The following is a 13,885-nucleotide window of genomic DNA, read 5'->3' as shown; positions in this document are numbered from 1 at the left end:
ATTGAAAGGACTCCAATAGTCCGAAGATTTAGCATCTATTTTTATCAATGGATTTGAAAATTATAAAAATAATTAAATCAATTTGTGGGAAGATTTGAAATCCTGATCCATCCCCTACCAATTCTCCTTCATTCCAAATGGAGGCTTAGATTGCATGAGTAAGAAGAAATCAGTTTCTTAAGCACCATTTTCGTTCAATTGTAACTTTCTTGGCAAAGGACAGTACAAGTAACAAAAGTTAATGAAGAACAAAATAGCAAGCTAGCCCTCACCACTGACATTCAATTCTTATTGGACAAGTAGTTTCAACCTTATACAATCAAGGAGTCATGTAATACAAATAGCAAAAGCACAAATATAAATAACTTTGACACATTAAGTTGATTCCTTCGGAGCTGGCTCAAGACAAAAAATGAATACCTTCCAAAGTTACGGTAGCTGTAAGTTAAAACACTGAGCACAAAAATCATCATCCCTGAGTTTCTGCCCGGCTTTCGTTATTGTTCGGAATCAAAGTTGAGCTACTATCTGTACTGAATCTTCCCCCTCTCCCTTCTGGAGCAGGAGGATTTCTGCAAGGAGATACAACTGTTGTGCTTCGACTTCTTGCAGAATCAGAAGGATTTCTTTTACTATATCTATTAGTTTCTTCTGGTGTGCTTTCTGGCATGGTATCTACTGGCTGCGAACTAAAAATACCGAAACTTTTTGTTGATGAACTGGGAATGCTTGAATGAGACAAATCTTGCCTGGAAAATTCATTAGCAGGAACGCCAACTTGCACCGGTGTTCTGAATTTTGGTGATACATCTGTATAAACTTGTGGCTGTTTTCCTTGTTGTGGAACCTTGAAGGCTCCATTCATTGGGTTCTGTGCAGCGGTGTCATAAGAACTGAATGGAGAATACCGAACGCCTGAACGAGAAGAAGGTTGCTTGGATGTTTCTTCAGAAGGGACCTCAAGTCGCGGAGGTTTTCTCATTTGATGTGACGTGTTCATACTGAATTGAGACTTTCCTTGAGTTGGAATCCGAGGATCGTTACTAGGGGAGCTCCTTGTATCACTGTCACTTGTAGATATTCCAGAGCTTGAATCTCTCGAGTATCTATTAGCTATGCCTTGCTTTGGAACCTCCGTGGACATATAAGAGGCTGCATGGGATCGTGCAGACTCCAGTACAGGTCTAGAGCTAGTATCTGAAGAAGAGGGTGATGTTGCAATTCCTGATTGTTCGTTTCTGGGCAGGTCATGCGCTTCATCCTCAATTTCAAAAACTGTGTCGAAATCTTCAGCACCATGAAAAACAGCCCATTCAGATTCGTTGGTCTGAGCATCTTCATCCAACAATTCTTCAGAATCTGGTACCTCCCCAATTTCCAAGCCAGTTTCCACCATATCCCCGTTTTCTTCCAAAGGAGATCTTGCAGTCGGCGCAGACCCACTATCCATTAATGAAGAGTTTCTTGTTGATTCAGAAGCTTTGGTAGCTTTCTTTCCAGAGCTTTTTTTAGAAGGACCAAACTTGACGTGCCTCACAACCACGAATGCCTGCTTCTTTTCAACTTTTGGTTTACTTTCCTCAACGGCAACATCTTTTAGCTGTGCAAAATAACAACTATGACATCACCAAGTGATCAGTAAGGAAACACAATGTGAAATAATAAGAACCTTGCATGTAGAACCATGAGAAGATTGGACGTGAAACTTTACCAAAGCAGAAAAACGAGATAGCAATGTTTCCAAGTCAACATCCCCCGTAGGCTCAATTGCAGTGCACTATCAAAGTACCAGAGAAATAAAGAAATAAATTCAGTCTATCTGCTTTCAATTTTATCATGCAATTCTAAAACCCAGAGTTCATAATTTGCTTTCAAGAACCATATGATATTCTCTCTTCAAGTATTTGCCCTTGCTAAGAAAAATGATAGAACAATATGAAACTCGACTCAAAATTTTCATCAATCAAAGAAACTTTAATAAAACAAGATTTTAACTTAAATGGTTTTGTGTAAGAAGTTTTAATTAATGGTCCTTATCAAATAATTTAAGTATACTCAAATTAAAAATCCACCAGGAGAAAAAGAGAAGAAAGTGAACACCTTGACTCGATGACCGCTTTCCATAAGTCTCTTGACCATATCTGCTTTCATCTGAAGGTCTTTTTGTTTCTTGAACCAGCAAAGCAATCGGCCCAAAAAGGTGAACATGGTATTAAACGATGAGCTGAGTTACTGACATGTTATGGTTTATCATAAGCATCCCTGTCTTTCATTAAGCCCTTTTTCACACTAAATGTCATATAGCCTCCCCATGAAAGGGGAAATGCATGCGATGTTCTTTTGCAAACTTATGTCACATAGTCTATCGTGAAAATATAATTCTATGTTCTTTTGCAACAGACTAAATAGCAATCACGATGATTAACCAAGGACTAAACAAAGACACCATCATACATATACACACGATCGTTAAAAGAACTCATGTGCAACTCTCAAAACCATGCTGGAGATGTGCAGATTGGAAAGTTAGAAAGAGAAAAAATCTAAAAAACTTACAATTTTAGCAGCAAATCGAACTTCTTTAAATGCTCCACTCTTAAGCTCAGACTGCAAAATGCAGAAATAATCGAGAAAGAAGTTGGATTCATAAATTCCTAATAATGACATAATCTACTCATATATCCACAAATTAATTTTGGAATGACTTCAACCATATACTTTGAGTTTGTCTCACCATGTCGTGAGATAAACATGAACTGTGGTCGATGAGAGAAAAATTAAGTTCTACAACATTGATACAGGAAAACCTTGGCACAAAAAAATGAGAATTCTGCCCATTAACATAAATTGCACAAATAGAGCACAGCCTAGGGTTATATTGAAACACTCAAGAAAACTTTCTAAATCTTTTGACAACGTTTTAGGTAATTCAGTCCCTCGTGCTATTATTGTCTAATTCAAGAATATACATGAATAAAGAGATACTAGGTAAACAAGATGTCTCTTCCTTACCTTGCTCTTGGCACGTTCTTTGTCCTTCATTTGTCGAAGGTACTTTTCTTTTTTAAAGTCCAAAATTTTGCAAACAGGTGGTTTTGCAAATCTATCAACCTGCATCATGTTAAGCAATAATCTAATTCAGTTCCACAAACAGTATAGAATAACAAAGATAAGAGGAGAGAAATTGCATTAATCTGAGGTGTGAGACTTGTAACTAAACTAGGAGGATTGGGGCCATTTTTTATTAATTTTTTTTCTTCAGTTGAAAACCACCTTCAGCCAACCGGGTCAGGGGAAGGAAGCAGTTTCTTTAGAAAATTAAATAGTGGGAGGTGCCGACCACTATTTTAATATCAAAATTATTTCTTGATTAAAAATCATCCCTATTTCCTTTCTATGAATACCTTGTACCTCCAATTAACATTTATGAATTTGTTTCTCTCTTGTATTATTTTTTATACTATTATTTTAAATTCTATCAAATATAAACGGTACTACCACAAAAAAAATTCAAATAAACACAAACTTCTATTATTTTTTACAATGATTTCAAAATATATTACTTTTTTTAAATTCTAATGTCCAGTATTTACTACAAAGACTACTGTATATTTTCTCTTATATTGTTCCAAAATTACACACTATCACCACCACTAATCCTTTTCCCCAAATCACTTACAACATTCTTAAATATATAAATTAGTTGTAATTATAACAAAAAACATACAAGTAGATTTTAAAATTAGTAAGATAATTATAAGAAAAAAGTAGTACAAGTAATATTATAAAAATACTAACCCCACTAGTCTCCTACCGGTTTCAACAATCATTAGTACAACAATTAAAAAAATTTCAGTAACTGAATGTAAATATTAGTTGCAAAAAAATAATAATTGGAATTATGTGCGATAAATAAATTAATGTCAGTTGCAGTAAATAAATGAATGTAAAATGGAATAATAGAGAAATATAGAGTGCAAAAATAAAGAAATTTGACTGACAATATTTATTTCTATTATTATTTTTATTGTTATTTGAGAACAAGGTTGTAACATACTACTGGGAGAGGGAATGATGAATGTCAAATGCACATGTTTTCTCATTATGTGCCCTAAAAGATTCTTATTATGCTCTTGCACATGTTTTCTCATCATGTGCCCTACAAGATCCTTATTATGATCTTTCTCACCTCCGACTTAAAGCAAGTTCAGGTCCAAACAACCACACAAAAGGCGAGAGGGGGATAAAGAATCCATCAACAAATGTTCTTAGCAAAATCTGCCGATAGGATTCCCAGCTTCCTATTGATCTCAACTTATACAAGCTTCTTTCCTTTTTATGTCACCTCTCATCCGTTCTCCTGTCTAATTTGCAGAATTCTATTCTTAGTTTTGAACCGTACGTATTAAAATAGCCTGACATGTTCACCTTCATATGGAAGAATGTGCTGGAAAAATATTATTTGAAAAAATTATGAAAACATCTTAGATCTTGATCCTGTTTTTATTAGAAAGGTCCATTCTTAAGAGAATAAAAGCATTACCTCAACTAAATCCAGCTTAAGGTTTTTAGCTAGTCCAAGTGCATCGAACCTTGAAATTACTTTGTGATCTGTAAAAACACATAAAAGAAAACATTTACAATTCAAAACCCATTCTACAATGTACTTAATGATATACATCCAAGTGTTTTAGGTATCTTCTTAGTTTATCACCAAACATAAAACTAAAGTTTTCTTTTTCTCATTGGTGTTACATATTTACTTCATAACCACACCATAATAGAACCCTCTCGACAAGAACTCCTTTAAATTCAATAATGCACCTCATTCGAGTTTAGTTTATATTTTCATATTCAAAGTTCTAGTGATATATGCCCCATCATCAGGCCCTCATTTTATAACACCAAGAGTTTAGACAATTTCTAGTTTTACATGCCCATGGAAAAATACAACCTAAAGAGTTCAACTTCGTAATCTAATGAAAGAGTGTTTTCAAGCTTACTCTGTAAAATATTCTATTCTTGCAAATAACAGTGCAAGAAAATAAATATCTAGGTGATGAAAATGTATCATGGATGGGCTCTTACATTATTAAGTGATGCCGAGACAACAAATATCAGAGCAAGAATAAAGAAACAAGGTAAAAGCTCCATAGTCCATATCATAGTCAATACCCTTGACTAAGTGACATAAAGAACAAAAAACCTATGTCTCCGGCCGTCGAACCGTCCTAGATTACACAACCCCATACCCCAAGTCCTTCAATACAATACTTTCATATATCAACGCACTCAAATGCAGTATAAACTCCACAACACAATTACTCTAACTAGTAAAAGTAAAATCACCTTCACCAGAAACAAGCCTAATAAACTGACTTGTGATTTGCTCATTCAACCTAGGCCCACTTGTGACATCTTCCTTCTTCTGATTAGCCTGCAAATACATAACAAGGAACAAACATACAAACATTTATGTGTGATCTTTCAGTAACACGGACATAAATATGAGAGAGGGAAAAGATTACCTGAGGAGGCGCTGCAAAGAATCTAGCGCTATAGAGAAGCTCCAATTGACTATTCCGGAAGACGAAATTAGGGTTGTTCAACCCCGGAATTAACGTTCTCGAAGAAATGCATCGATTGACGATGTTAGATGGAACTTGATTCAAAGTATAGCATCTATTTAATTCTTTCGAGAAAATGTGAAATTTAGGTTTTGACTGCCTCGCCGTTGTCCAAAACGCCATGCTCATCCGCAACAATGAATTCAACTGATAACAAAGCAAATAAGAGAACCTTAATTCTGGAGTTGTGATTGGGATTCGAGGAAGACGGTGACTGCGGAGTTGGAACTCATTGTTCTTGGCATGCCTTATATTTGAAAGTCCAATATTCCCAATACCATAGCCCAGTGTTGATGCGTTTTTTCTACTTGGATTCTAGAGCAACAAAAGTAATAATTCTATAACTTTTATCCTTTTTAAATAGATATAAAATAATTCAATTACTGAGAACTTGAAATACTTTGGTTTGTCTAACAAAATGGCTTAAATTGAAAATGATGGAATTAAAATACATGCACGATTCTAGAAATTACGCAAACAATTTGAATGGGTTTTGTATTAATGATTTGAAATTCAAATCCCTCAATCTAAACAAGCCTAACATATTTCTTACATTTTTTTGACAATGGTAAATAAAGAAAATATACAGCTTGAGTGCCCTATATCTAAGACCTATTCTGGAAAGATGTATTAGTTATTTTATTATTTAGTTTAAATGTTAATTTAACGATAAATTGCTCATAAATACCTAAAATCAAACCCAAATGTGCTTCCACTCCCTATGTCAGTATTAATATGTTTGAACTCCCCGACATCTCTCATTATGTGTTTAAGGTCCCTACTTGGTAATAAGTTACAATGCTACCCTCATTATTTTACCCGGAAATACCCTTATATGGGCATGTGTAAAAAATGAAAATCATCCCCAAAAACCCAAATGGATCGGCTCTCATTATCCTCAACCCTTGAACACTCATCTTTTCCCATTGCCGATGCAAGCTTAGGAAAAAATTGTGGCCAAATCCTTTGAACGACTAAACAAGATTAAACTTTGCACCTAATTTTTCTTCGTTGTCTGCAATCTCTCGTCACTTTTGTCCTTTAATTTTTTGTGTAATGGAATTTGCTGGAGTTGGGTCATCATCGAATCTTGCGTTTCTTGGTACCTGCAAGTTCAATAACCAACTCTTTGTTATTTCAATTTTCAGTGAGTGTAGTTTGTTTGATATTTTTGCTAGTCTTGGGGAAAAAACGAGGAGATTAATCCTCAATCCATTACTCTGCAATACTTACTCTGCAATACCTAGCTCCCCAACATAAGATGTACGTGACGTTGAACGATGATGATGATGTGATTAATATGATCCATCTTCATATGTGTATGAAGCTTACAGTGATTGAACTGTTGGCAGAGAGAAAAGAACAGATTGGAGGTGGAAAATCTGTGGAGAGGTAGTATTGTTATTTAGTTCTATTTTGTATGTTGTGTTTTGTTGGTATGTTTTTTGTGTTCATATTTTACTTTATTTTAGTGATAATCCTGAAAGTTAAGAATACAGTTGTTTTGTGTTGTGTATTTGTTAGACTAATTCAAGCAGTAGTCTATTTTGTGTCATTATTTCCATTTGAGTAAGTAAACCGATGCCAAAATTTTCAGTATCTATTGTAATGTTTTCCATTAGAGAACTTAGTTTTTACCTATTTATTACTGAATATATAGGTTTTGATATTGGTAAGGGTTGAGGAAGATGACACACATTCCAGTAGTGATAACGAGCTCGAAGATGCCCCCGTACAAAATTTCATTGACGCTTGGTTTCATTGCATCCGAGGCGAGGGGAAAATATTCAAGGATGCTGCAGAATGTAGATATATTAAAAAGTATTCGGTTGCTACCAGACGTTCATATTTATATAAAAAAAATGATCGGGAAAAGATTATCGCTATTTGTAGTGTAAAAAGTTGTAAATGGAGGATTTATGCTTCTCGACATAAAGCAGACAATTTATTTGGGATTAGAAAATGTAATTTACAACACTCGTGTGGAGAGGATAATTTACGTAGTAGAGGGCATCCTAGAGCTGATGGAGCTTGGGTTGCTATGTATTGGAGGATAAATTGAGGGGAGAGCCTTCTTATCGTCCTTGTTCAATGATGAGGGATTTACATAGGGACTATGGAGTAGAGATAGGTTATCGCAAGGTGTGGAAGGGAAAGGAAATAGCGATGCATGATCTTCACGGTTCAGAAAAGGTTTGCTACAATAGATTGAGATGGTATTGTCAAGCTGTTAGAGAAACAAATCCTGGCAGTGTTGCTGAATGTGAGATAGATCCGGTAAATAATAAGTTTAAACGATTATTCATTTGTTTTAATGCATGTGCAGTTGGTTTTTCTACTGGTTGTAGACTGATATTTTTGGATGGAACTCACATAAAAAATAAATACAAAGGAAGCATGCTACTTGCTGTGACGAAGGATGCCAATGACGATGTTTTCACTTTAGCATATTCTGTAATAGATGCGGAGAATGATTCTAATTGGGAATTGTTTTGTTATCACTTGAGATGTGTAATACTTCCGCATCATACCATGGGATTCGACAGATTCATTTTTTTCTCAGACAGACATCCTAGGATTATCAAGGCTATCCAACTTTTATTTTCGGGTAGTCATCATGCGTATTGTTTGAGGCACTTAGTCGATAATTTTGTGAAGACGGTTAGTAATTAATTAATGTTTTTTTGTGTGTATTATATGATTACATAGTTTTAATGTATGTACTGTTATTAGAAAAAAAAAATTATTAATTGTCTTTTAGTCATTACACGTGTTGCGAAGTTATCCTCTACATAACAAAAAACATTGATCGTCGGTATTCAAAAAAGCTGCCTATGCCCCATCACAACATGAGTTTTCACAGCACATGAATAATATCTTGGAGTCAATGCCACTTGCAATAGCATTTATTCATAAGTCTGAGCCTGAAAGCTGGGATAATGCTTTGTTTCGTGGAAATCGTTGGGGTGTTATAAATAATAACATCGCTGAATGTTGGAATAATTGGGTTAAACCAGCTTGTTGTCTCCGTGTTGTTTCTATGGTTGACCATATACGTGTGGAAAGAATGAATATGATGCACCGACGATGCGAAGCAACATTAGGCATGGTGAAAGAATTAAGCCCAGCAAAGGAGAAGGCTGTTATGAGAACATACATTGAATCTCGCACCTTGAGAGTGCACCGTTCATGTGGTTGGAAGTTTGAAGTAGTTGATGGTGATAAAACATGTGCTGTTGATTTGAATGAATGGACTTGTTCATGTAGAACCTGGCAGATCCATATGCTTCCTTGCAAACATGCTTGTGCTACCATAGAATCGAAGTCAATGTCGGTATACGCCTTCTGTGATAATTTTTTCAAAACTGATATGTATCGTCAAACATACAAGTGCATTATTAATCCCATACCGATATTTGACATGTATGAGTTTAATGGCGATGAAGGATATGTAATCAATGCTCCTGATGTGCGTAGTCAGCCAGGGCATAGAAGGACTCAAAGAATACCATCCCAAATTCAATCATGTCTGTCAAAGTGTAGTCATTGTCGTGTACGAGGACACAACCGAAGAAGCTGCAAAGAAGCTATAAACTAGCTTATTTTGTCTTTTTGGTTATTTTGAATGGTGCTCGTATAAATTTGTTCACTTTTCATTGACCATTTTCAATTTCGATTTCATTTGTTACTTTCTTGCAGTTGATACAATTTTGCTAATTTCTACAGAAAAAGGACAACAGTGGATTCAATTTTGGACGTGCGCAAGAGGAGACACACCCGTTCTAGTGGCAGCATTGGCGGCGTAGCCTTGATTTGATTATTGTGTTTTTGAATACTGTTGGTGTTGAGTTGTTAGGTGTTATATGATTTTTTGAATTTGAATTCTATTGTAACATTTCATGTGTTGTCTTTGTAATATATATAACTTGTGGTTCAGTTTCAGAATGATTTTGTGCCACTGGTGTATGATGCTATATTATTTCAAAAATATTTTTCTGCCACTAGTATATATCTTTGTAGGTATTTGGGCGAAAATCGGACTAAATGTGAAAAAAATCCAATTGACTACGTATAATAAGATCAAAACGAATTAATTAGAGGACCAAAACTCGATCCAAGCTAACTTATTACATGAAAGTTTTTGAAATTTCCATGTCACTCCTATTTATCTATCAAATTCTAATCTAGAAATTAACAAATGTTTTCCATAAAATCATATATATCTCTGGATGATATTTATTAGCATATATAAATTTTCAAATTAGTCTTGAAAGGATATTGATATGAAGAATATTTTTATACATCAGTAGACTGTTTGGAGATTTTTTGTTTGTTTTATAAATTCTAAAATAATCGGTTTCTTTTTATTTTATTTTATTATTTTACATTTTAGTTTCGAATTTCCTTGATTTCTTCTCTTTATTGCTCACATATGTGTGCACGGTAGGTGTGCAGCATATCAAAACTGTATATATATACACGTGTAAAAATAAAATTTTAAAAATAAATTTTAACTCTGTTCCTGTGGTGCTGAGGCCAATGAAAAAACATGCCAGCTATGGTTGCCATTTTCCAAGAATTAAGGCATGAAATTCGGGAAACGACGAATGAGGTCAAATCCATTTACTAACATTTACTGAACTGTGATTTTGAAGCCAAAAAAAACCCAGAATAAATGTTAAGTATCGATAAATTTGACCAAAATATCGAAACTTCACTGAAAATTTTGTACTATATTATTCCAGTCAAAACTGTATATATATACACGTGTAAAAGATTCTGAACCTGAAAATTGATCGACAAAAACTTGATAATTAGAACAAATTAGAAAGCAAGACTATATTTGAGGATCTAAGAGATCAAATGAGTGAATATTAATTACCATTCTAATGTAGGTGTGAGGGTGGCAATGCAAGCATGGGAAACGGTTCATTTTGTTATCCTATATGGCTTTGAAGAATATGGACAATATCAATTACAAAGAAGAAAATGGGGAATATTGCAAACAAATGAAAGAGGAAGTTGAATTATGTGGGAAAGAACAAGATATTTGAGAAACCACCCCCCCTCCCCACCCTCCTTATATATGTGGAAAAATTCTGTATCATGCATGTTGACCATGGTCTTGTACAGATGGCGGTTGGGGTGGGGTGGGGTGGGGTGCGGTGGGGTACGGTGGGGGGCGATTGTTATCCACAATATCTGAGTGAAGGGCCAAAAAGGATAGAGTAATCCAAACTGGAGATTCACCTCATCCCATAAAAGATAAGAATACTACACAGAAGACAGATTCAGAAGGATATCAAATCTCCTCGAAAAGGTTATTCGTATTCACCTCTCTTAATGTAAAAAAAAAAAAACCCCAGATTATTAATTGTTACCTGGATAATGGAATGGTCATCAACAATCTTGCACAGAAGGGCTCCCACAAAAGAATCTCCAGCTCCAGTTGTGTCCACTGTTTTCACATGGTATGCATCCACTGATCCGTGAAATGCTGCAGAGTATTTTAATATTGAATCATGCATTCAGGAAATATTTCATCCGGCCCACTTTTTCATTCGATGAGTTAGATATTTGTACTGTACCATGTTGTTTAATTTATGATATGACAATTTTTTCCGGGTCCATCGTATTCTTTCATCTAAAATAATGCATGCTTATTCAGAAACAGGGGCGCCTCGTTTTAATATCTCCACCACTTAAAATATCCCACTACGTACAGTGTTATTTAACATGATAATGAAAACGAAGAAAATGCCTTATCAGTGGAAAGTAGGTATTAACGTACAAAATTGTGCAAGTCATAGGGATATTAAGCTAATGAGCCATACCATGAGACTTTGTGAAAGAGTGATAGAAACAAGACTATGGAAGGAGACCAAAATGATCGAAAATCAGTTTGGTTTCAGATTGACAATAGAAATTAACCATACCATCATTCATGACAACTGTTGTTGTTGTATAGAAATTAACTATACCATCATTCATGACAACTGTGACATGTGATTTCGTGGTGAATGTCCTTCCAAAATCCAAATAATGATAATGTGAATAATGTAATTATAATGATTATAATGAGGCCAGTTGCACAGCTAAAAATGACACAGATTGACAGATAACTCCACCACCACACAAATTAAAAAATTGCAAAGCTCTCAAGTTTCTTACAAGTATGACTATATCAAATACACAGAAATCATGTATCTCGCATAACAAAAATAGAGAACTTGGATATGAAAAATCAAGAACATACTTATTCAATGTGAGCACACCAGACAAGAAAAAAGAAGTCAGAAAATGGGAAACGTCTGAAAGTCTGACGTGATTGATAAGTAACGAAATCGAATAGCAAAAACTAATCGTCATCTGTGGAGAACGAAGAACAAAAATTCAGGAAAATTTCCAATGAATATATATTTGAAAAACCCACGAATAAAACAAACAAGCGAAATTTTGCATCATCGTGAAGCTTACCTGTGTATAGGGATACAATTCAAGAAGCAACGGAGAGCTGCCGAGGGTTTAACAAAGAACTGTTGAGGGCTTCAGCTTCTGAACCAACGTTTGCTTGAAGAGAGTAGAATACAATGGGCTTCATCCTTTTATTGGGCCCCTCCAAAAAATAAATTAGAATGAATTACCTTTCAATTTTCCAAATGCAACTTAAAATAAATTTATTATCATTTTAATACATAATCTCTTTCAATCGTTCTTTTTATAAAAGTTAGATTTTAAAAGTTCTCTAGCCTTCAAACAATTAAATATAGTTTTCTAAACGAATAGTTACATTTCTTTTTTCAGTATTGATATAACATGATAAATTTCGTGTCGACCCTATTAAGCTTCGAAACTCTTGAAATAATCCTAATTTGCTTATGTTTTTGGATTAAATTACTTGATCAATGATTTCAAATGTATTATGAGTTTATTGAAAGGACTCCAATAGTCCGAGGATTTAGCATCTATTTTTATCAATGGATTTGAAAATTATAAAAATAATTAAATCAATTTGTGGGAAGATTTGAAATCCTGATCCATCACCTACCAATTCTCCTTCATTCCAAATGGAGGCTTAGATTGCATGAGTAAGAAGAAATCAGTTTCTTAAGCACCATTTTCGTTCAATTGTAACTTTCTTGGCAAAGGACAGTACAAGTAACAAAAGTTAATGAAGAACAAAATAGCCAGCTAGCCCTCACCACTGACATTCTATTCTTATTGGACAAGTAGTTTCAACCTTATACAATCAAGGAGTCATGTAATACAAATAGCAAAAGCACAAATATAAATAACTTTGACACATTAAGTTGATTCCTTCGGAGTTGGCTCAAGACAAAAAATGATTACCTTCCAAAGTTATGGTAGCTGTAAGTTAAAACACTAAGCATAAAAATCATCGTCCCTGAGTTTCTGCCCTGCTTTCGGTCTTGTTCGGAATCAAAGTTGAGCTACTATCTGTACTGAATCTTCCCCCTCTCCCTTCTGGAGCAGGAGGGTTTCTGCAAGGAGATACAACTGTTGTGCTTCGACTTCTTGCAGAATCAGAAGGATTTCTTTTACTATATCTATTAGTTTCTTCTGGTGTGCTTTCTGGCATGGTATCTACTGGCTGCGAACTAAAAATACCGAAACTTTTTGTTGATGAACTGGGAATGCTTGAATGAGACAAATCTTGCCTGGAAAATTCATTAGCAGGAACGCCAACTTGCACCGGTGTTCTGAATTTTGGTGATACATCTGTATAAACTTGTGGCTGTTTTCCTTGTTGTGGAACCTTGAAGGCTCCATTCATTGGGTTCTGTGCAGCGGTGTCATAAGAACTGAATGGAGAATACCGAACGCCTGAACGAGAAGAAGGTTGCTTGTTGGATGTTTCTTCAGAAGGGACCTCAAGTCGCGGAAGTTTTCTCATTTGATGTGACGTGTTCATACTGAATTGAGACTTTCCTTGAGTTGGAATCCGAGGATCGTTACTAGGGGAGCTCCTTGTATCACTGTCACTTGTAGATATTCCAGAGCTTGAATCTCTCGAGTATCTATTAGCTATTCTTGAACCAGCAAAGCAATCGGCCCAAAAAGGTGAACATGGTATTAAACGATGAGCTGAGTTACTGACATGTTATGGTTTATCATAAGCATCCCTGTCTTTCATTAAGCCCTTTTTCACACTAAATGTCATATAGCCTCCCCATGAAAGGGGAAATGCATGCGCTGTTCTTTTGCAAACTTATGCCACATAGTCTATCGTGAAAATA

General features: G+C 35.1%; 2 protein-coding genes across 5 annotated transcripts; one reads left to right on the top strand and one right to left on the bottom strand.

The window, feature by feature from the left end:
* Positions 1-268: 268 nt before the first annotated feature.
* Positions 269-12,234, bottom strand: LOC140808851 (uncharacterized). 4 transcript variants are annotated; one of them, XM_073166153.1, is made up of 11 exons: positions 12,105-12,234; positions 11,009-11,124; positions 6,625-6,733; positions 5,529-5,942; positions 5,350-5,437; positions 4,544-4,611; positions 3,013-3,111; positions 2,557-2,607; positions 2,101-2,169; positions 1,712-1,777; positions 269-1,600 (listed from the first exon to the last, which is right to left on the bottom strand). In XM_073166153.1, exons 4-11 carry the CDS (start codon positions 5,754-5,756, stop codon positions 470-472), a joined length of 1,800 nt encoding a protein of 599 aa, XP_073022254.1. In that variant the 5' UTR covers positions 5,757-5,942; positions 6,625-6,733; positions 11,009-11,124; positions 12,105-12,234; the 3' UTR covers positions 269-469. The 4 variants fall into 4 exon arrangements, with proteins under 4 accessions (XP_073022254.1, XP_073022256.1, XP_073022255.1 ...); XM_073166155.1 differs by having other exon boundaries at positions 5,529-5,774; XM_073166154.1 differs by lacking the exon at positions 6,625-6,733.
* Positions 7,722-9,225, top strand: LOC140809072 (uncharacterized). The gene is made up of 3 exons (XM_073166548.1): positions 7,722-7,890; positions 7,954-8,138; positions 8,491-9,225. Exons 1-3 carry the CDS (start codon positions 7,722-7,724, stop codon positions 9,223-9,225), a joined length of 1,089 nt encoding a protein of 362 aa, XP_073022649.1.
* Positions 12,235-13,885: the final 1,651 nt, after the last annotated feature.

The sequence above is a fragment of the Primulina eburnea genome, chromosome 13, assembly GCF_022965805.1.
Source record: "Primulina eburnea isolate SZY01 chromosome 13, ASM2296580v1, whole genome shotgun sequence".
Taxonomy (NCBI): Eukaryota; Viridiplantae; Streptophyta; class Magnoliopsida; order Lamiales; family Gesneriaceae; genus Primulina; species Primulina eburnea.
This window is presented reverse-complemented; position numbering and strand designations above follow the sequence as displayed.